The sequence below is a fragment of the Zootermopsis nevadensis genome, unplaced genomic scaffold (assembly GCF_977971745.1).
Source record: "Zootermopsis nevadensis isolate Lab colony 2312 unplaced genomic scaffold, Znev_1.0 Znev_ptg000061l, whole genome shotgun sequence".
In the NCBI taxonomy this organism is placed as follows: domain Eukaryota; kingdom Metazoa; phylum Arthropoda; class Insecta; order Blattodea; family Termopsidae; genus Zootermopsis; species Zootermopsis nevadensis.
In genome coordinates, this window is record NW_028259192.1 from 9932845 (window position 1) to 9957520 (window position 24676).

At 36.7% G+C, this 24676-nt stretch overlaps 1 protein-coding gene across 3 annotated transcripts in view; it reads left to right on the forward strand.

Moving 5' to 3' along the window:
• The window catches only part of Rbcn-3A (rabconnectin-3 alpha), a 127058-nt gene that overhangs the window by 37807 nt on the left and 64575 nt on the right, over nucleotides 1–24676 (forward strand). For all 3 annotated transcript variants that reach the window (XM_022082100.2, XM_022082080.2, XM_022082090.2), the window contains exons 18-31: nucleotides 542–708; nucleotides 4143–4288; nucleotides 5332–5438; nucleotides 5600–5749; nucleotides 8336–8560; nucleotides 9333–9493; nucleotides 10744–10880; nucleotides 10959–11101; nucleotides 12505–12608; nucleotides 12689–12788; nucleotides 14539–14716; nucleotides 17080–17195; nucleotides 19796–20115; nucleotides 24087–24288. In XM_022082100.2, coding sequence (XP_021937792.1) covers nucleotides 542–708; nucleotides 4143–4288; nucleotides 5332–5438; nucleotides 5600–5749; nucleotides 8336–8560; nucleotides 9333–9493; nucleotides 10744–10880; nucleotides 10959–11101; nucleotides 12505–12608; nucleotides 12689–12788; nucleotides 14539–14716; nucleotides 17080–17195; nucleotides 19796–20115; nucleotides 24087–24288 — 2256 coding nt within the window. The remainder of the gene's footprint in view (nucleotides 1–541; nucleotides 709–4142; nucleotides 4289–5331; nucleotides 5439–5599; nucleotides 5750–8335; nucleotides 8561–9332; nucleotides 9494–10743; nucleotides 10881–10958; nucleotides 11102–12504; nucleotides 12609–12688; nucleotides 12789–14538; nucleotides 14717–17079; nucleotides 17196–19795; nucleotides 20116–24086; nucleotides 24289–24676) is intronic.

The window sequence follows — 24676 nt, forward strand, 5'->3', positions numbered from 1 at the left end:
CTTTTTTGGGTGCCTGCATTGTTATGGAAAGAGGTTATACTGAATAATGAAGGCCGTGAACATTATAAAATCAAAGCACAGATCTCGACTTACTGATGCCCATCTTGGCGATTGTTTGCAAGCAGCAACATCATCCTACACTCCCAAATTTGAAAAACTGGCCATTGAAATGCAGTGCCAAACATCACACTAACTTCCCACTTGAGTAATAATAATAATTATACTTATAAAACTACGTATTTTTGATTGCATAGTTTCTTGTATCATTAAACGTCGAGTTGTTTTGTGTATTATTTGGTGTCTATATCTTATTTGTTTAGAGAAAAGAAAATTTGGCTTTGTTAATTGGTTGGTGCCCGCCACGATCTCATAAACTCTCAAATGTGCCCGTAGGCACAAAAATGTTGGGGACCACTGCTCTACACTATGTGTCATTGTGCAGAGCTTACTTATATATTATATACCCTGTGCTGATTTTAGAGTATATATTTAATTGAGTATAGCAGTTTTGTATTGAGTAAATGTTAAACTTTCTTTACAGAAATGACAGGCAGTATGATGTATGTGCCAGACAGTCAACTTGTGCAAGATGATGATGAGCCTGAACCAACTGGACGATCAGCTAGCACAGCAGATGCTGACCACATAGGCCATGATGAAAATCCAACAGCTGTCCAGACATCTCATGTTGTGATAACTACTACTAAGGTGAGCTGTCGGAGGAGAAGAGTGGGTCCTTCAGGAACTCTTTAAAAGGAAACAGCTTTCTCTCATTATTACAATCTAAACATTGTAATATCAACCATACCCTTCAGAAAGCTTGTATCCTCCACTCAGTTCTTTCCATAATTGGATACTGTCTACACATATATTCTGTGTTTCTTCCTTTTCTCCCACTCCTCCACTAAATTTTGCTGTTACCTATTCACAGAAATTTTTTAAGCTTCGCTCTACCATTCTCAGCTTCTTGGTACCTCATGAAATATGAACCATGATGGTTATCCTTATTAGAGTACTTTCTCATTTATATGGTAGATTTTGAAGGTAGGTTGTTTCTTGAAAGTAGGTTCTGAATCAGCTATTAGCTTCTTGTAGCCCCATAGGTGCATAATACTTGAATAGTAGAATAATAAAAATATTGATTTTAAATGCAGGGAGAAGTTAGTTTCTTTGTTGTGTTAAGGCTATATGAACCTTGAAGGAGCAGTAATTTAGATTTCATTGAGACATGGTTTCCAAGCAGTGTGTGATGAGAAGTGTAAGAGGAATCTACAAGAATGTTAAAAAGATGAAAGTGTACTTATAAGATAAATCAGTGCTTATGTAGTAAGTGATAGAACAGGATATGAAGGGATGGGGGTAATAGAAATAATGGTCAAGATCTGTTAGATGTGCATATGAGATATGGATGGGTTATGAGCAGTGGATGTTTTGAAGAGTCATTTTATTATTATTATTATTATTTATTTGACTGCAAATGGGTTTTTACCCGGTGGCAGTGGTCCTACAATAAGACACAAAACAATAAGACACAACAGAACAATGAGACAGAACAAAACAATAAGACACAACAAAACAGTAAGACAAAAAGACATAAGACACAACAAAAACAATGAGACACAACAAAACAATGAGCCAAAACAAAACAATAAGACACAAAAAAAAACATAAGGCACAACAAGAACAATAAGACACAACAAAACAACACACCACACTCAAAATAAAACACCTCATAATATTACAAAACCATATAACCTAAAGTACATAACTTAAAAATTCAACTAGATATAAGACAGTAACAGTAATGAATTACATACGTCATGAACTCATGCACTCACATTTCATCAGGACCTTCTCTTCACTTCACTACACTTATGAAGCCTTCCCATCCTCACCCCAATTCACCCCCCCTTCACTGCACCCACCAATGTATTCCCTTTACTTCACCTCATTTATCACTTTCCTAACCTTCTTCCTAAAAGTACTTGGTTTACAGGAGAGGGTCCCTAAAACCTCAGCAGGTAGCTGGTTCCAGAGTTTGATGGTCCTATTTACAAAGGAATATTTTCCGATATCTGTTCTTTGCTTTCTGCTCCTAATTTTCCGAATATGATCGACCCTGCTCAGATAGTATGGCCTTTGCAATCTGTCACCTATAGCTTTCCATGCCCGTTCTCCCGTGTACGCTTTGAAGAGAGCACATATACGTGCTATCTTTCTACGCTGTGCCAGGGTTTCCCAGTTTGAATCGCTCCTATGATATGCAAATTTACCTGCTTTCTTTTGCACCCGTTCTAACGCATTTATCTGCCCCTCCATGTAAGGATCCCAGCACGCCGCCCCATATTCCAGAATCAGACGCACTAGTGATGTGTAGGCTAGACTTTTAGTGTTACTATTCCCCTTTTTGAGAACACGCATTGTAAAATGAAGTGCCTTCCAGGCTTTCTTTACCGTATAATTTACTTGATCAGCCCAGCTTAATTTAAGCTATAAGATAACTGGGTACAGTTCAGATGGAAAATTATGGCTTATAAATGATTATATAATTAGTTAAAAACATTTATAAGAGGTGTTAAGGTAATTGTACATCAGTGTTAATTTTTACATCAAAGATTAGGATATTTAAATTACAAAACAAGGCTCAATGTGACATAAAAAGAAAAATGCCAAAGAATGAAATAGGGTCAGTGGAAGCTGAGATGTTTAAGAATACAATAGTAAAAGGAATAAAGAAATGTACATGGGAGAACATCAATAAGAAGAATATATAAAGAAATATTTTGTTGGAATGACAGAATTACAGATGTAGCAAAGAAAAAAATGAGCCACAGAGAAATGGATTTAGAAATACGGGAGAAGAAAAGTGCAAAGATTGAAATAGTTGGAGAAAGTAGCAGGGAAAGCGATCACGTTTGTTTAAGGAGGAGTTGTAGGAAATATTTTGAATCATTAGAATAAAACTGTAAGACAGAAAATAAATAAGTCTGTAGAATTGTATGAAAGAAGAGGAATAAGACTGAAGAAGTTTGTGACATAATAGATGACTACAAAGGTAGAAATAAAGAAGATAAATTAAATGGAAAAATTATTTCTGAAAGCTATTAACATTTATGATCCAAAAGGTGAAACCTGTTTTAAATTTTTTTTTTTGTACTATAAGATGCAGGTATGACCCTTTGTTTTATGGCAAAATAATCAGTCTGTGTTGCAGTTGATTAGGAAATGCTGATACAGTGTTTGACACAAATAAAAAAAATGGGCCACTGTAACTGGTATGACATTCAAATTAATATCAATTGTATTTACAGGTTGCTTGTAGATAATTTGATAAGTGCAATTTCATTTATACATAATAATATTTATGTAATTCTGTAGGCTTACAAAGAGGCAGATTTACAGCCAGATTAAGTTGCCCCATCATTGCAAAGGACATTGTGATGTAATTAAATTTTGTTGCTAAAATATCCTTGCTTTTGGACAAAAAGGACTTATGTCAAATCATGTGTGACTTAGCCCTTCTTACTGAACATACTATGGGGCTCACTTAGTCTTCTATCCTTTCGGGTGCCAGAGGCCCAGGTGAAGCAGAGCATGAAACTGCTCACTCACCTCCATCTAATGCTGAGGTTAAGATAGCATTATGTATTTACTCCATTCTTGCATTCCTTAATGATGCAGTGCTTAGACATAACATAGAGCAGGGGTTCTCACACTTTTTTGCTGGCATACCACTAATTTTAATTTAACACATTAAATGTACCACTAACCAAATGCGTTCAGGGAAAACTTATTTATGTTAACATTATCTTTTGATTTTCTTGCTTAGTTTGCGTGCCACTAGACATCAGCTCACATACCACCAGTGGTACGCATACCATAGGTTGAGAAATGCTGACATAGAGGCAACTTACCCTTTTGCTAGAGTCCCACATACTCTTTATACTATCTTGTGAATGTGGTTTATGCTCATTGTTTCACCTTTGTGTTTATCATGCCACTAATATTCGTATTTTCGTATCTTACTCCTGATAACTCTCTTCTGATTGGAACGTGCTATATAACTTGATGTTTGATTCCTGTAGAAAATAACCTCAGAAATTTGCCTGCAACAACATCTCTAACAAACAAAATGTTTATAGGTCTGTACCCAGGACCTTCCTCTGCCTGATGGAGTGGAAGTGGTCCATGCATCTCCTGCTGCTGGACATCTCAGCTCTGCTTCCATCTATCCAGCCTGCTTTGCTCCTTACATCATTGTAACAGCATGTTCAGATAGCACTGTTCGGTAAGCATGTTAATGTAATATCGGTAAACTGGAAAGAGACGCAGAAGTATTAATACTCCTATCTGAATTACCTTGTTTCTTTAGTGCTAAGAAATCAGTTGATTGTTACCCTCTGATTTGGTTCCAGTTTTACAATGTTTCTTTGTGATACACAATTTTATTTTTCACATTATTTAACCCTTTGAAACTGAAAACAGCTTGCTGGAATAAAAGGAAAATACTTCACCATTACAAAAATCAACTGATTAATGCTGTTTAAGGGTTTGAGGAAATAATAACTGTTTGGACTGTGAATCAAATGAACCCATCATCATCATCATCTTCCTTTCATAGATTAAGAAAATTGCCTGTTCCAGCCTCTAATTTGTTATGTCTCCTTGTCTGCCAGATGGACAGTAGGTTCAGGCTTGTAATGGAAAAGAGTCTGTTTCGTCTTTTGCAAATGTATTTTCCGTTTATCTCTATATTCTGTAATTTTTTCAAATAAAGGGAAAGTATCTAACTGTTTTTGTATGTCATCATTTCTTAACTGATCTGTCGTAGTGCAACCTTTGACAGTTCTTCGGTATTTCATTTCTGGTGCTTGAATTCTATTTCAATCTCTCTTCTTCAGCATCCATGTTTTGCTACCATATAAAAGCAGTGGCACTGCCATAACCTTATAAAAGTTTAAATTCGTCCCTTTCCAATTTGTTCTTTTTAACATTCTTGAAATTACCCCACATATGCTTTGAAATTGGTTTATTTTATAATCCAAATATTCATCATAATTGTGTGTAACATTATATTTCAAGGAAGAGGTAAAATTTTATTATTTGAAATAGGCAGACTGAGGGTGAAACAATTGAAATAAATAAAATATAAAAATATTTTGTAATATCTCTAGGTAGGACTAATAAACTGGTACGTGGAAAGTTTTAGCATGACCATATACTGTATGTTGGGATCAGTAATGCTAATGTAGAATATAACATTAAGTAACTCTTATGTAAACAGCTTTAGAGAATATTGCATTTTGCAGATTTTTGCTACTGTTATTTCAGGTTTTGGAAGTGCAAGTATATGAAGTCAGGTGAAAAGAAGAAAACTTATGAATGGTGTGAATGGGAGATGATTAGGAAAGATCCCGAGTCCACCATTGACATTTCAGGTTAATACTTTTTTATTTCATGTATGTTTCCAATTTTGGAATTGAATATATTTACTATTTCTCATTTGCTTTGTTAAGAAATCAGAGAATTTTTGATGCATGTAACATGATCATTTTTGTGTCACACTTCCAGAAGATATAATATATATTTTGGCTTGCAGGTCAACCACTCAATGTCAGTGCTGCATACAGTGGACGGATAGCCTGTGCATACAAGTATGGAAGATCTTTCACAAGGCCTTCCAAGAATGATCCAGATTCACGATATGTCAACTTGTGTGTTGCTATCTATGAATGTGAAAGTACTGGAGGTGAGAAACTGTGAAATTATAGATAGAAGAATTTATGTGCTGTCTTCATTATTCAGTAATACGAGGTCCGTCCAAAAAGTATCCGACCTTGGGCCGGGAAAACAAAGTTCTGTATCTGGGGGGTTACAATACCTAATCCCCTTCAAAGTAGGCCCCTTGTGACTCCACACACTTAGCCCAGCGGTCCTTCCATTGCTGGAAGCAATTCTGGAAGGCTTGTTTTGGAATGGTGTGCAGCTGCGCCGTTGCGTTCTGTATGATGTCCTCGCGGCTGTCAAAACAGGAGCCTTTTAGCGGTGTCTTCATTCTCGGGAACAGCCAGAAATCACAAGGAGCCATGTCAAGAGAGTAGGGAGCCTGGCGAACCTGCGGAATGCCGTGCTTGACCAGGACACCTGGATCAGGTATGATGAATGAGCTGGGGCGTTGTCATGATGAGCTGCCAGTTGTGTGTGTCCCACAGCTCCGGTCTCTTGCGCCGAACTGCATCACGAAGATGACGGAAGACTTCTTGGTAGTACTCCTTATTGGCAGTTTGGCCTATTGGTGCACAACACCCCAGTAATTGAAAAAAACAGTCAGTATCACCTTCACATTGCTCCGAACCTGTCGTGCTTTTTTGGGCCTCAGGGATGCTGGATGCTTCCATTGTGACGTCTGGACCTTGGTTTCCAGGTCATATCTATACAGCCACGACTCGTCACCAGTTAACACAGTCTTCAGGAACTCAGGATCCCTGTTGGCGCACTCCAGCATGTCCTGCGCGACCTCAAGGCGGAGTTGTTGCTGCTCCGGCGAAAGCAGCTTGGGCACAAATTTTGCCGCCACTCTTCGCATGCCCAAATCCTCAGTTAAAATCGTGTTTGTGGAACCTCTGCTGATCCCAACCTTATCAGCAATTTCCCAGACTGTCAAACGATGGTCCTCCATGATCAATGTCCATACTTTGTCAATGACATCAGCATTTCGGCTTGTTGATGGTCTCCCGGAACGCTGGTCACTGTCCGCCGAAAATGCGGCCATCTTTAAAGCGGTTGAACTACTCTTTAATTTGAGTGACCCCCATTGCATCATCGCCGGAAGCCTGCTGAATTTTGTGGATTGTTTCAGCTTGGGTATCCCCAAGTTTCTGACATAACTTGATGCAGTATCGCTGCTCAAGCGTTTCGTCATCTTGAGCGAAACGAGAATGCGACGAACACGTGTTACACCACTTCGCTATCTGGCAGCGACAGACGCATCCGGCAGTGCTGCGAGGAAGCAGAAAATCACGCATGCGCATGAAAGTCCCTTCTTCCACTAAGCTCAGTTTCCCCACCCTTTCGCCATTACTTACCACGGAAAAAAATACAGTCGGATACTTTTTGGACAGACCTCGTATGTTTTACTACATAATTTATGTCATCATATAATGTGTGCACCATTATTTTTTGTTGTGAAATAAAAAACTCTATGACATTTCAGGTTCTTATGGTAGTGAAAATGAAGATCGCTGTCTTCTGGGTGTTTTTACCATGTAGTCTGGTAGAACTTCATTTCATAGGTGCTTTATGCTTCCATCATCAAGGTCATGAGTTGCCTCAAGTATCTCTGAAACATCAGTAAACTTCTACCAGTCTACATGGCACAATGATCTAGAAGACACTGCTTTTTAAATTGAAGGTGGCATGAGTTTTTATAATGAAATTTTTTTAGCGTTTGGCTCTGGTTAATTGATGCATGTAGTAGATTGGTTGTTTCACTGAACTGTACTGCAATTATGATAAAGGATAGAGGTAAAGTTGTCTCGGTACCTAAGGACCATGCTGTGAAGACATCTGGGGAGTAGAAGTAAAGCGCTGTGCATTATTAACCATAGCACAAGTTAGAGGTTGAGTGGTCGTGTTCTGGTTACTGTGTCCATAAAAAAAGGTACCCAGTACTCATTTTAGATAGGTTCTGCCTTATGCATCAGAGCAGTATGTCTGGACATGACAGTAAAGTGAAAAATTGTTTCTATTGCTGGAAATCAAATTCTAGTTGTCCAGCCTGTAACCATCCATACAGCCCATATCAGGCCTTGGCCTCCTCAATTTTCTGTCTTCATGAAGATCCATTCCAGCCTGTAGCCAGCCAGTTTAGTAATTGAGCTAATCTGGTTGACATTGCAGTTATGATGTCATAAAAAATAATTTACAGTCACAAAGGAGCTGTGATTGTTATTCTTGAACATGACTGGTCAGATTTAAAATGCTGTAATACCATGATACTTGCATATCTTCAGAAATGATGCATAACTATTGATATCCATCTTATTTATGTTACTGCATATTGCGCATGAGGAGCAGTAAGTGGATTTGAAGAGGGCATATTTTTTGTGAGTGAATTAGATAGCAGATCATGTGTAAGCAGAGTATGGTAAAAGAGTGACCTTTGTTAAAGGTATCATTGAAAGTAATGAATTTAGATTATTTGAACAGAATAATTTCCATAATAAGGGAAGAGAAGAACTTTGAAAGTGTAAGAGAAATATGCGAATTAAATTAATGGGCAAATAGTAAAGTGAATTTTATAAGTGTAATAGAATCATTATGTACATTTCTTCAGGGTCAGAATGGGTTCTGGAGGACACAATTCACCTAAAAAACATCCACTTACCTCGAATTCAAGTAGATCCACACCTGGACCTGAGCTATTTGTATGACAGTCGGTTCCTACAAAAGAAGCAGCGTCTCAGTCACATTTTGCAAACATTCTCATCAGAAGATGTTCGTAGTCCACTGAAGAATGGAGATCAGAATGATCACACCAACCTACATAAGACATCTGGTGGTATGTATTTGTAGAACCAGCATTGTTTTCTGACAAGTCTTATGCATACAGGCATGGACAACATTCAGAATAAAATACTAACTAATCAATGGTATTGTTGGAAGGATGTCTGGGAAATTACAGTTTGTAGCGTATGTAGACCATGCTGTATAAGTAGGATGTTTAGTCACTAAAAAGTGTTGCTCTGATTTTCTTCAGTTCTTTAGAAGATGCATGTGTGGCTTGTACCCAGGTTATATTATATTTACAAGATGTGATTGATTGAATATAGTAATAATTGTAAATTTATAAGAAGAAAAACAGAAAACAGAGTATGAAGTGAAGCTTTTGTAGTGACTGAAGTTGATGAAAGATTCTCAGGCACCAAGCCACATCAGGTGGCTGAACGGTGAACAGACCATATCTTCTGTCAACGTTTCAAGAAAAATCTCTGTTCTCATCCTCAGGGCTGCTGGGTAACCAGTCTGTTCCTTTGCGTGCTAGCAGACGGGAACTGGCACGCAACAAATGTATGGACTGGTTACCCTGCAGCCCTGAGGATGAGAACAGAGATTGTTCTTGAAACGTTGGCAGAAGATATGATTTGTTCACCGTTCAGCTACCTGATGCTGCTTGTAGCCCGAGAATCTTTCATCAGAAAACAGTGTGCTTGAAAAAATCAGTGAATGGGTGAAGAAAGAAGCAATATGTTTTGTCCTTCAACTTTAATGAATGCATGTATGAAACATGATGCAAAAGGTATTTTATGCAACTATCCCTGTTTTCTTTCTAGGTTTGTTGGCAGTCCCTAGCTTTAGTACTCTGCAGTCACTTCGTAAATCTATCATTGAATGTGGTAACACTTGTCCATTGACTCAGAAACACCTTGTTCAACTTGACTGGGTATCCAAAGAAGATGGTTCTCATATTCTTACTGTAGGAGTTGGCAGCAAGGTAATAAATTGGTCATTAAGCCCTTCACAATTAAAGATACATTGTAAAAACCTCCACATTAAAGAAAAACTGATTCTTTGGAGTGATAAGTACAGAATTTGCCATTTAATTAAATTAATACAACATATCATTCCATGTAAGTTCCTACAGTGTAAGACTAATCTTGAGACTAGTGGGGTAAAGGAGGGAGGAGGAAAGATAGTGTCAGCCTTTAATGCTTCGGACCTCCTGCATTCCTTGCAAGTCTCAAGATTACAGTCGCGTACTATAAAGGACTTTCAACAAAAAGTTTAAATTTAACATTCAACTTAAATTCTTATTTTTCTTTGCTTTGTCACTAGTGTCTTATTACTTCTAGGATACATTTAGCATAATTTTGAGACATGTATAATGGCATGCTTCATGGTTTCATGACTGTCGCCTTGTTTCTTTGTTTTCATAAAAAGTCAAAATACTAATAAGGTATGCTCATACATGGTAGGTGAAGTCAGTAGGGTTCATTTTTGTGGGGGAAGGGGGTTCCTATGAAGAATCAGCGGTTGTACCTCTTGAACAAGTAAGATTTTTGGTTGGAAAGTGTGATTTGTTAACAGTAATAGGTGTATGTGGCCACCTGTTAGAGAGAGTGCTATTTGATTTATCCAAATACCAGCTTCTGTTGCTGCCATTATTATTTTTCCATGTTAGGAGAAGAGTTATTGCTTTGGCCTCATATTTTATGAATAAGATGTAAAGTATAATGTGTTGGTGTTTCTGTTTTAGATTTCTATTTTTGACGTAAATACGTCTATATTTTAGGGTCAGTGTCATTCGGCAAAAATATGTTACGAAAAAGGGAAACGAAAAAGTGTAACTTCATTGTTATGTTACTTAGGAAACCTCATCTGTTTACTCAGCATTGTTGTTACCTAGGAAACATTACATTACCTTACCTTACATTAAATTACATTACTTTACATTACATTCTGCTACCACAGACCCATTTTAAGCGTAACTAATTGAAGTTGAATAATCAATGTCTTAATCAAACTTATCTCAATTGTAAAGCATGTATAAAGGAAATATTTAGAATAATGCCAATATATAAACTTCCTTTCCGTATAGACGTATTTACGTCGAATTCTCCGGAACCATGGTTCCACTATCACTTTTTCAGCCCCCATTTTCTGTGGCAGAGAGGTTATAAATGAGTAATGTTTATAAAAGTTTATAGATTTGATTCAGTAATATGTTTTGAACATGTTCTGCAGGTGATGCTCTTCACACCTGTATCAAGTGACCTAGCACAGGCCAATATGAAAGCCATGAAGGAATCCCAGTCTGCAAATCGTCCTATTCTCAGGAAAGCCTCTTCCTTAGCGGCCCCGCAGTTTGTTGATGAAATCAGGTATTATTTATATTATTGCGAAGTTATGGCAGGATAGTTGTGTTCTATCATGTTACAAGTAATTCTTTTCTGTTGCAGATGGATGAAGCTACGTAAAATAGACTTGATTACAGCAGATGGCCTTCCTCCACTGCCCATGCAGATCTCATGGGTTCGTGATGGAATACTTGTTGTAGGGATGGACAGTGAAATGCATGTATACTCTCAGTGGAAGCCAAACTGTAAGTAGCTGTTACTAATACGTGTACTTAAATATATTTTGTTAATGTATGAATGAGGAAACTTACTATTGATGTATTATGCTCTCATGCATTGGATGTAGAACTCCTAAAATGTTTCTGTACAAGATATGATGAGTTACAGTTCTTACTCTCTTTTCTACTGCTCATTTTCATATACCCTTAATTTTATGTTTTTTGCATAATCTTTGATATGTTACTGAATTTTAAAATAGATTGCATGTGTGTGTGTTTCCTCATGTTTCATGATACACATTGAAGAGTTTCTTCAGTTCCTTTGATCTGTGTTGGTTGTTATTGTACATGTTTTCCTTCAAAAACCACAAAGATAGAGATCCATTGGTGATAGATCTGGGGATTGAGGGGGCCACAAGTTTTGAGAAATAATATGGCTACAAAGGAAGTCGCTCAACATTTGTATTGTTGAATTTACTGTATGCTTTGTAGCCGCATCTTGCTGAAACCAACAATCTTGCTTATCATCTTTCAAAAGGGAAATGAAATTCATAATCAGTTCCTGGTAATGTTCAGCTTATATTTTTTCACTGAAGAAAATAGTACCAATTATCCTCTGTTGAGAGACAGCACACCATACTCTGATTTTAAGGAGTGAAATGGTCTTTCATGGAAGGTACGCAGATTTTTATTACTTCTTATTCTGGTGTTTTGGCTATTAATGTATCCATTCAGGTGGAACCATTTTTCATCACGAAAGAAAACTTTATCAAAAATTGTATCCCCTCATATGAAGTGTGCAAAACCTTCTGCAGTACTGAAACCATTTTTTCTTATCAGTTTCCTTGAGTTTGTACATGGCATGTGTATGATGTGGATGAAGTTTTAAAATACTTATAGCCTTATGTACACTTCCATAGGACAATCGACTCTGAAGGGAAAGAGTTTTTGGTGACTTTCATGGAGAGCATAACAAAGTTTGGTGGATATTGTCCAGACTATTGTCACTTAACACTGGAAGTCAACCAGAACACTGTAAAATCAGAAAATGTATCCCTGAGCTTATTCTGACAAACTAAGTAGATTGAGGTGCCAAATAGTGTTGACAATTAACACACATTACACTTATGAAAAAGACATCCTTTCATATTACTGTTGAAAGACAGCTGATTGGCTGGTGTGATCAGGTTACAGCATGACATTACCTGCATGGGCTTTTGTAAGTCACAGTGATATTGTGTGTTATTAATTCAGTTAAATTGTGTTTAATTTTAACCATAAATAAATATTTTAATATGGGGTGCATGACTTTTTAATCACTTGTATATATGTATGTGTGTGTATGTGTTTGTGTGTTGCAGCATTGCTTTTTTATATTATTATACAGAAACTCTTCAGTGGTAACAACTGATAAGGTGTTTGTGTTACAGTTTCTGTTGGATGTGACCGAAATGGTAGACTGCATCATCAGGAATCTGATGAACTTCAAGACACTAGAAATCTAAGAGATGAAGACTTACGAAACTTAGCTCAGGTATCACATTATCTTTACTCATTGTGCAGTCAAATTAAACTTCTTTGATATTTTTATGTGGACACACCTTTATTTTATAGGAAACTTCACAACGCCGACTAGCAAATGTCAGTTCTATGCCACATCTTTCACGTGTGAGCTCAATCAATCTCACCATGTTGGATAGTAAGAAGAAACGAGGTAATTCAGATCTTATGGAAAGTTGTTGTTCAGGGCTTTTCTGTTAGATAGGCAAACTTAATGAATACATTATAATATTTTGTATGTTTTTTTCCTGTTTGTAATGTTCCTTCACAAATCTTCTCTGAACTTACTTTGTATAATGTTCTTGAAAGTTTTCATGGAGCTGGATATTGGAAATGCCTTTAGCATCTGTGCATATTTATTAACACACACACTTCAGTTAACTGTGCATGCAAGTTGCATGTACAGTGAAACCTCTATCCATCGTTCCCGGAACTATCGTTTTCCCGGATGCATCGTCCGTTTTGTTCGGTCCCGAATACATCCCATATAAAATAATGTTACATTTTCCCGCTTCTATCGTTCCTCGAACTATCGTTTTATCGCATCGATCCTTAAAAAATCTTAGTCCCAGCACACAATTTTCCCGCAATGATCGTTTCTGAGAATTTAAAATGCTGGGTTTTGAGATAAATTAATACCGAAAGACGCACAATGTTTTTGGAATACACAGTAGTGGTAACCTGTTATGTCGCCCAACCAGCACATTCTTTTGGAATGAGGGTCAGCGGTGCAGGGGTGATAGTTGGAGTGAATGGCGGTGCTCATTGTCAGAAATTTTACGATTTTAATTAGGGTGCACTCATATTTCGTTCCAGCGATGCCAGATGGCATGTGCAGTGTGAATTTCTTCACAAATGCTTTTATTACAAGTACAAAGGAAAGGCTGGCGGCACTTTTCATTCTTCTGGTTCATCTTGTTTCCAGCGGTTCTGGGTCTTCTACAGCTACGTTTCGTTGAGTTCGGCAGTAATAGTATTTCCATTCTTCCTGTTATTGTCCGCAAAGGGGGTTGGAGTGGTGAGGAAGACGAAGACGACGATTGCGAGCCCGAAGCTTTGCCGAGTTTTGCCGAAGCACACGCTGCATTGGCGAAAGTGAAGTCGTTCTTTTATGCGCTTAATATTAGTGAACGTGACGAGGAAAACATTTTGAACATGGAAAGTGCTCTGTTTGGTCTAAAACGTAAAGTTTCAACAAACCAGTTGTCCATTAAATACTTTTTTGGTAAAAAGAAGTAACTTTGAAAGAGAAACATTGTTTTTTTTAAAATTTTTAATGCTTTCCAGCATCTATCGTTTTCCCGCATTCATCGTTTTTATTTCCCACCCCCGCCGAAAACGATGCATCGAGGTTTCACTGTATTTTGGTGTTACAAATTTTGTGTTTAATGGCATTATTATTAATAGTGGGATATTAAAAAATACAAAAATGCATTAGTCATTTACCCTTTTAGTCACAATATTGGATATGGTAATGAACCTTCAAGTTCCATAAAAGGAAGGGCATTTCTTGACTAGCTGAGCATACTGTTAGTTTCTCCAGCAGGGCTCTTCTTCTTGTAGAGAGTGAGTTTGTTAGTTATCTGAAATTATGTTACAGCTGAAGCTCACCCAATTAATTTTTACAAATTCAGCTCTTACATCATAGAAAATACAACACATTTCCATTACATATGTCAGTTAATGCTGTTTAGGGAAATAATTGCTGTTTATTATAAGAATCATATGTAACCCATAAATACATTGTGTGGGCAATACTGTGCTTCAGAGGGTTTAGAATTGTGTGTGTGTGTGTGTGTGAGTTTCTTTGTGTGTGCATGCACTTGAGAGAGAGAGAGTTAGGTTGCTGTCTCTAACATAGCAGTTTGAAGTGTAAGTTTAATGTGGATGTATGTTGTGAACAGGTGCAATAGTTCAATCAGAACAGATGAACAATGTAGACTACATGCCAGACTACGGATTGTTCGAAGCAAGTCGCATTGCTTGTCCTGTTTTACCCCAGTACCACCCTAAGCAGCTCATGGAACTCCTTAATTCAGGCAAGATACGCTGGGTCAAGGCTATCTTAGCCCATCTAGTCAGGTCAGTGAAAGAAGAATTTATAAAGCGTATATGTTTTCAAATATATAACTTAGTGAAATATCCACATATTATGATTTCCACTTAGAAAACTAAGAAACAGAATTATGATTTCTATCCCCTCTGGTGTTCCACTACAGTAAAAGACTAATTTTAAAACAAGACCAATGAGTTATGGCCCATGCTTTGTGGCTGAAATTGGTATATGCAAATTCTGCTTCCTGCTGGAAATGCCCAATTGCAGTCATTTTTTACAAAACTTAACTAACACAATTTTTGGCTGTCATGGTAGGTAGACCAACAGCAGGGAGCAGTGCTGCGTGTAGTGAGGGCATAGTACTGCTCCAGCCATGTAGGTCATAACTTATTGGTGCGACTCTTTAACACATTGTGGACTGCCTTCTTTCTCTGCACCATGCAAATTGCTAGTCGTTACAATCTTGTGTTTTGGCACACAACAGATTTCTGTAATGTTTTAAATCATCGTGTTAAATGAAGAACGTGGATCAGGGTGCTAAGGAAAATATTTACAGTTTAGAAAGAGGAAGTAACAGGAGGTTAGAGAAAATTGAATATTGTGAAACTTTATAATTTGTCATCTTCAACAAATATAAGAGTGAACAACTATAGGAGGATGAGGTTGGTGGGATGTATAGCATACATGAAAAGATGAGATGCATACAGATTATTGGTCTGAAAACCTAGAGGGAAGAGATAACTTACAAGACATAGGCATCGATAGGATTCTTGAATACAGTGGGAGGGTGTGAACTGAATTCATCTGGTACAGGATATGGACCAGTGACAGGTTCTTGTGAATACAGTCGGATTTAATTATAATCTGCGAGTTACTTGACTAGATGAGGTATTATTAGTTTCTTGAAAATGACTTCACTGCATTGAGTTAGTCAATAATAGTTGGGCTTGAAGAAAAATTTTCTATCTATTTTGAGTATAAGAGCAAAAATATTGATACAAATTTGAAAGTATGTAAGTAAATTATATTACTGTTACACAAAACAATGTTAGCAAACTTATTGACACAGTTCATTGTTAATTAAGGGCTACATATTTTGTGACCAATGGTCTATCTTCAGGCTCTGTGCAATAGAGGAGTGTTTGTGCAACATATAAAGGCATTGAAAATGTTACTGTTTTTATTTTGTGTGTGAGCAGTACGATGTTGAGTCTTATACAGTAAAACACTATAAATTAGAAATTAAACATTAAAGATAGTATAGGTAGGGTCCAGTGTTGTATGTATATAATTATTTTTCTTCAGATGTTTAGATAAAAATATTTTACTATAAGTTATTGTGAAATTAATAAGAAAAGTCAGGGAAAGAGATCAACTGTAGTGAGGGTGGTACAGGATAGAAATTACTGTAATGGAGTGAGGACTAGAAGGCAGTTTGGGTGGGGCAGGAGGGAGGGTGTGCAGGTAGGGTGTAGGATAGGATATTAATATTATTATCTAATTTCCTGTCCTTCCTTCTATCCTACCATCCTCTCCCCCCCACCCCTAATGGTAATAATAGTGGATTAGTAGTTAGTTGATTATATTAGCAGTTTGGTCGATGGTTTTCATAAATAAAAAGACTACTTGTTCAACACCCTTGCAATGAATCCAATGCCAGTTTTAGTGGTAGTGGAGATGATAGTTCCGTAATTTTCTACCCCACAGTCATTTAGAAATGGAAATGTGATTTCCAGGTATGTGAATTATTTGTTAATTGTTTGTTTTTGTTTTTTTGGTAAAATGCTGATTATCTTAACAACTGGACAGGAGCTACAGGTAGCTGGTTCTTAATGTTTTAGTATTTATGTTTAAAAAGTACTGGTACGGCAACAAACTAATTATGTATTCATGTCTTGTGACCAGAGTACAGAATAAAATTATGACTTACATATAGCTTTATAAGTCCTTAAGAAGTTTCTTTCCTTTAGTTAATTATGTACAAATATTTTATTGTACTCCATATTATCTACCTACTTTCAAACCTTGTATGTTAACATTTTATCATTTAATAATAATTACATGTTTCACAACCAAAGATTATCTTCCACCTTTGTTCAAATGCCATTGTTCCAATCATCCGTTTTAAAAATATGTGCCAGCTTTAAATGTAGATTATAAAATGTTTTTAGTATCTCCTGATAAATTGAGTGATTCATGTATGGTTTGAAATTTGGTTGGCTATATACCTTTTTATTGTACAAAATAGTTTTAAAATAAGATTATGTATTGCATTGAAGTGCTATTTTGTTTCTGGAAATTGAAACAGATGTCATTTCTTAAGAAAGTAAAGGTTCTGTATGTCAGATGTGTTTGGTCTTCGTTTACATATGTCTTTTGTGTGATACAGATGTATTTCTGGCACTTGCATTGTACGTCAAGGAGGGAGCACTGATGAAGAAAATCTGGTGAGGCAGAGAGGGTGGTCCCGTTCACGTACATTGTCAGTCAGCTATATTGGAGCAGGTAAGGCATGATGGATCTTTAAGGATAAAAATTTTGTTTTCTGTACATAGAATACTATTTAGTTATGTAATTATCATTTTTACATAATTCTTGAACCCCTTTTTCTGAAGTAGAAGGTAGGCAACATAATAGGTTTAATGTTGCGTTACATCATGTGCTATTGCATATATCTTTGAACATATTACGTATCACCACCTTCACAACGAAATCTTGTAACTTCAGAATTTAAGAAGTGAAATGCCCTTGCTGTCTAGTGACTAACTGCAGCAATGGAAAACGTTTTAACTTCCATTAGCTTTCTTGGAGATAGGATTTTATCTTGTGAGGCCAGTAACATAATACAAAAATCAAATTTTACATATGTAGTTACAGTGAAACCTCTATCCATCGTTCCCGGAACTATCGTTTTCCTGGATGCATCGACCGTTTTGTTCGGTCCCGGATACATCCCATATAAAATAATGTTACATTTTCCTGCTTCTATCGTTCCTCGAACTATTGTTTTATCGCATTGATCGTTCAAAAATCTTAGTCCCGGCCCACAATTTTCCCGCAATGATCGTTTCTGAGAAATTAAAATGCTGGGTTTTGAGATAAATTAATACCAAAAGACGCACAATGTTTTTGGAATACACAGTAACTGTTATGTCGCCCAACCAGCACAGATTCTTTTGGAATGAGGGGTTGGCGGTGCAGGGGTGATAGTTGGAGCGAATATGGGTGCTCATTGTCAGAAATTTTATGAGTTTAATTAGGGTGCACTCATATTTCGTTCCAGCGATGCCAGATGGCATGCGCAGTGTGAATTTCTTCACAAATGCTTTTATTATAAGTACAAAGGAAAGGCGGGCGACACTTCTCATTCTTCTGGTTCATCTCGTTTCCAGTGGGTCAGTGTCTTCTACAGCTACGTTTCGTTGAATTCGGCAGTAATAGTATTTCCATTCTTCCTGTTATTGTCCGCGAAGGGGGTGGGAGTGGTGAGGAAGTGGAAGACGACGAATGCGAGCCCGAAGCTGTGCCGAGTTTTACCGAAGCATTGCCAAAAGTGAAGTCGTTCTTTTATGCGCATAATATTAGTGAACGTGGCGAGGAAAACATTTTGAACGTGGAAAGGGCTCTGTTTGGCCTAAAACGTAAAGTTTCGACAAACCAGTTGTCCATTAAAGACTTTTTTGGTAAAAAGAAGTAACTTTGAAAGAGAAACATTGTTTTTTTTAAATTTTTAATGCTTTCCCGCAACTATCGTTTTCCCGTATTCATCGTTTTTATTTCTCACCCCCGCCGAAAACGATGCATCGAGGTTTCACTGTATTATGATTGAATTATTAGATGGTATCACAGTGAATGGAGTTCGATGAATATTCTGAATAGCAGTCATGCTCTTCTTTTCTATTGTTATGTAATGCCATTGTTTTTGAAGGACAAGTAAAAGTTCATAAGCTTCTGCAAATCAAGTGGATTCTGCAATAAAAGTATTGGAGAATTATATAATTGTGGTAACTGAAACACTGCCCATTTTTCTATACTCTGACAAACTACAAGATGAATGTGTAGGCAGATTGTACACCTGTTACCATGTCCTGTTAGTTACTTTTGGCTGTTAGTGTTTTGACTTTACAAAATATTTTAATTTTGCCACACTAGAAACTGCAGTCAGAAAATTATGATTTCAACTAATCTAGGGAGGGTGGTACCCTTACTGAGTATAAAAATAAAAAAATTCTTTTAATTAAATGCTGCCCGTCTCATAGTTTGACATGTACTAGAAACCAAAATTTTGAAATATTGGGGTTCACATATAAATCAGTTTAATGCTGATTTAAACCTTGAACATTCTCAATATCTTACTGTGATGGTGTATGCAAAGAAACGTGGAAGTAACAATATTTATTGCAGTCACACAATATACAAGCAAAGGGGATGTAAAAGGCAGTTAAATGAATCATGCTGAAATGTTTAAGGTGTGATTGAAATGTTGTCACCACTGAATAGAGCAAGAATTGTACTCTTCTGGTCTTCATAGCATTGTTTTTTTAAACAAATCTGCACACTAATATGTGATTTTCTTTTTACTTTGTTTATTGTCTAAATTACAAAATAATAAAACTAATATTTGTGGAACGGTCTTTTGCTTCTGTCTTTAGATGAAAAAGGAGGAAGGACAGAACGCCTCAGACCTCTACTGTGTCCAGGTCTGATGCTAGCTCAACCAGGGTTCCAAATAAGTCGGCTTTCTGTCCTCTTTCTCTCTTTTATGGTTGAAGATTAAGGCAGAATCCAGTTTCTGAAATAATGTAGTTTAATTGTTTTATAATTTATATGATGGACAAAGTGCAAAAGAACATTTTTAAATATTGTAATGAACCATCATAAGAAACATTCAGACTTTGATATGCACACCAACTTTGGTGTCAGTTTGATGTAGAATTTAAGTAAAATTTGTTTGTCTTTTGTCAGTTTTACCTGTACCTGCAAATTCAAGATTACATTATTTACATGCAACAGTTTTAAATTCACATAAAGTTACTTACAGCATTGTATTAAAAATCTGGAATTACTTTTAATTTGATATTTTGTGATGTTTGTTCTTGATTCAGGTACGACAAGTCCATTGGAACAGCGAGGCTCTACTACTGCAATACCAGAGGAATTGACACTTGACTACGCAGAAATCACATCTATTCCTCCACTACCTCTGTGGACTTTGCTGGCAGCAGACAAGGAAACACCAACCATGAGTTCTCAGATGAGTGAAAATCAGCAGGATTACAGTGACTTGTTTGATGGAAACTTGGCAATGGCAGATGAATCCCTTGATGAGTTACTAGAAGATGATCCTGATTCACCAAGGAGGCATGATCGTCGCCCGTCTGTCAATCAGGAGCGACAAGGGCTTTCTCATTTTGGACCTAGACAAGTAAGGAGATTAATTAATTCTTTGGTACTGAGAAACCTGCAGATTTGTCACTCCTATATTCTGTTATTCCATTACATTCATTATGAGCTCACTGTAACATTACCAAAATGAACAACTTTATCAGTAAAAGCAATTCAAACAGATGGCCATAGGCCTACAGGATGCTTACTTTACTGTGCATTTCAATTTATACTGCTTAGTTGGCACCCGATTTTTCACTGAATACATGTTGAATCCTGACTTTATCACCAGTGTAGAAATTAACTATGTCAGTGATAAGTAGTTATGAAGAATGGAACAAACATGTTAGATTTTTGTTTTTCATTGCTTAGTAAACATGGAATAACTTAAATATTAGTGATGCAAAGAAGACCCAAAGATAATAGTGTAAGCAGTGTGCTAAATGTGAGTTTCATTGGCCAGCCATGCTAAGCATGTTGGCCATTGCTGAGAGATTAGTCTTAATATGTGTCATATATATTTTGCATATGGGAAAACATTATCCCACATGGAAATGAATGATAATCAAACATGGTGCTACAACTCACTGCTGTAATAACCTCAAATCCTACAGAGTGATTATTTTTCATGGTGAATGAATAGCTTACTATATTCTCGTTAACTGTGGTAAGTCTTCAATTTGAAGTATTAACATGATAATAACTTTTACTTGGCAAATTCTTCTTATAGCGTTATAACCCTGTGTGGCTCTTAGCTTGTTCGATGAATTTTTTCCATTCTGTCCTATCATTCACAATTCTTCTCCATCCCCTTACTCCCATCGTCCGCACATCCTCCTCCACGTCGTCTATCCATCGTTTCCGCAGTCTCCCTCTCATCCTTCTTCCCATCGGTCTCCATTCCATCACTCTTCTAGTTACCCTGTTTCCTTCCATTCTTGCAACATGGCCAAGCCAGGCTAACCTTTTGCTTTTGATTAGCCTCACGATATCTGCTCCCTGTATGATACAATCTAGTTCATGATTCATCCTAATTCTCCAGGAGCCATCACTATTCTGTATTGGACCATAGATTTTTCGTAATATTTTGCGTTCAAATATTCTAAGTTGTTGCTCATCAAAGCTAGTTAATGTCCAGGCTTCACATCCATATGTGACTACTGGTCTTATCAGAACTTTATAGATTCTCAGTTTAAGTTCCCTCCCCAGTATTTTAGACTTCATTAAATTCTGATAGGCATAGTAACATCTATTACCATTCACAATACGTGCTTTAATTTCATTAGTTACTGAATTTATAGTATTAATCTGTAATTAAAATTCTGCACATGTTCAAAATTATAATGTCCTATTCTCAATTTATTTGTGACATTTCTTGCTGCTCTTGTAACTTTCATATATTTTGTTTTCGATTCATTTATTTTTAGCCCCCTTAATTCTGTTTCTTCTATCAATTTTAATACTGTTTCTTCCAGTGCAGCTTTATTCCTGCTAATAATAGCTATATCATCTGCATATGCACTCACGTGTGTTGATTTTATGCCTATATGTCCTGAGATCTCAAGTTTCCGAATAGATGCTTCCAGCGTCAGGTTAAAGAGCATTGTTGAGAGAGCATCTCCTTGTCTAACTCCCATATTGACATTAAATGGTTTAGTTAGCTTACCGTCTACTCTTACTACAGCCTTGGAGTATTTCAACGTCACTCTGATGAGCCTGACGTATTTAGATGGTATCCCTAATAGGAGAATATCATTTAACATTTGGTCCCTATTGAGACTATCAAATGCTTGTCTGAAGTCCACATATAAATGATTTAAGTCAATATTATATTCATAGGCTTTCTCTTGAATCTGTTTCAATACAAATATCTGGTCTATCGTTGATCTATCTGCTCTAAAGCCACACTGATACTCTCCTAACATCTCTTCTACATATACAACCAATCTATTATATAGAGTACTTGACAAGATTTTATATATTACATTCAGAAGTGTAATTCCTCTATAATTGGTACACTCCATTTTATCTCCTTTTTTATGTATAGGTTGTATTACTCCTAGGGTCCATTCCTCTGGAATCTTTTCTTCTTTCCAGATCAGCAATATCAGATAATGTATTCTCTCCCATAACTTGACTCCCCCTTTTTTTAGTAGTTCAGCAGTAATCCCATCACTTCCGGGTGCTTTACCATTTTTCAGACATTTGATTACTTTTTGCACTTCTTCAAACGTAGGATCTTCAATGTAATTATCCACAGTATAATATGTCGGCTGCTCTGTCTCAATTATATTTCCATTCAGGATACCACTAAAATACTCTTTCCATCTATTAACAATATCACGGTTCTCTGTCAATAGATTTCCTTGACTATCTTTACATACTACAGCTTTCGGTCTGTATTCTTGTGTTACTTCTTTAAGCTCCTTATGAAATTTTCTACTTTCATTTCTACGATGGTGTTCTATCATACTGTCGATCTTTCTTCCTAACATTTCTCTTTTCTTCTTTCTACATATTCTGGTGGCCAATATCCATTTTTCATTATAAAGATTTCTATTAGCTCTCGTATTTCGCTGTAAACATTTCATTCTAGCTTGCTTCTTCTGTTCCACGACCGATCTACATTCATCATCATACCAATCTTCATTTCTTGATCTTCTTGTCTCTCCAACAGTTATATGTGCTGTATTTAAAATGGCATTCTTTATGCAGTTCCATTCATCTTCAATATTAGGCCCTTTTTCTATCTTTTGTAATTCTAAGTTTGAATTACATTGATACTCCTGTACTGTACCCCTATCTTCTAATTTGTCTACATTCCATCTTTTAATTCTTTCCATTTTCCCTTTCATAACCATACATATTTTTTGCTTCATTCTAAACCCAACTAAATAATGGTCCGAGTCAGAATTTTCCCCTCGGAATGTGCGCACATTTTCTACATCTGTCGCCCATCTCCTGGATACCAATATATGATCTATTTGATTAAAATTATTTGTTCCAGGAATTTTCCAAGTACCTTATGAATATATTTCCTTGGGAAGTATGTGCTCATGACCCTTAAATTATTTGCAGCTGCAAATTGTGCTACCCTTAGGCCATTATTATTAGTTTCTTCATGTAGACTATTCCTTCCAAATAGTTTGACATAGACTTCTTCTTTCCCAAGCTTTGCATTATAATCACCAAGTACTATTATCATGTCATGTTTCGAAATTTTATCACATACAGACTGCAATTCATCATAGAAACCATCTACTGCCACCTCTTCTGTCCCCTCGGTTGGTGCATAGACATTAACAAGTGTTATATTATGGAGTTTCCCTTTTACTCTAAGTGTACATATTCTTTCACTTACTGGCGTAAAGGCCAGCACAGCCTTACGCATTTGTCTGGTAACAATAAATCCTACTCCACATTCTCCTTGCCTATCGTCTTTCCCAGAATAATATATGGAGAAGTTTGCCTTATTTATTACTCCCTTATTTTTCCATCTAATTTCTTGTATAGCGACAATTTCCATTCTATATTTTATAATTTCATCAGCTATACCATTCATCGCTCCTGCTTGTAGCAGAGTGCGCACATTCCATGTTCCAATATGTAGTACCAAATTTTTATCCTTGTTCCTAGCTAATGTTCGTCTTCGTGAGGACAGTCCGGCTTCATTCATCAAATTATTCTCAACTTTATTCTTTTTTACGATGCAAGGTTGTTAGCCTTGCGACCAACCCCCAACCTGGAGGACCAGGATACCTGTCTTAGTCTGACCTCTCCCCTTCGACCAATCTGGCTAGGGAGGCCCTACCAGTAGCAATGCTACCGCCAGCATAGCTCTTGGGGTCACTGAGGTACTCAAGCCCCACCACCACGACAAGGTGCAGGTACCATTAAGTGGGGACTTGGCAAATTAAATTACCTTAAAATGTTCCAGTGTAAACATGTTTTTCCAATGAAGGAAATAAAGGATATTCTCTGATTAATACACTGTCAAATGTTGGTTACCAGGGACGGCTACTGTCACGCTTACTTACTCACACACATCTCCCTGGTTTGTCAAGTCTGGACCAGATGCATCTTCTTGCTTTGGCAGACACAGTGTCAACTTGCAACACTGACTTTGCTGAACGGTTTGCTATTGATGCTGCAAAAACTGCTATTGCTAAAGAAAATTTGTCAGGGATGCCAGAAGGGGAAGACATTTCTTCAGGTTCGTAGTCGTAACTGTTTTCATGATTAACATAGTCAGTTCATATCATGTAAATACAAGTATGTAACTAAATTGGAAGCTTTATTGTTTACGTACAACTTGCTTTCTTGTTGATATTTCTTGACAAATAATTTACTTTAGTTTGATCTATATTGTGGTTGAGAGTGTAGTTACTGAAATCAAACATTTACATTGTTTTTGTAGCAACCAATTGTAAGGATATGGAAGTATAGCTGACAGAAAGATTATTGTTTAATGATCTGTAGATGTAAATTACCTCAGTGTAAGATTTATGCTCAAAGGGTAGCATATGTATATGGCCTAATCTTTAAATGCTGAAGAGTTGCTTTGAGAAATTATAATGGTTTTGGGGTATTATAGATCATGC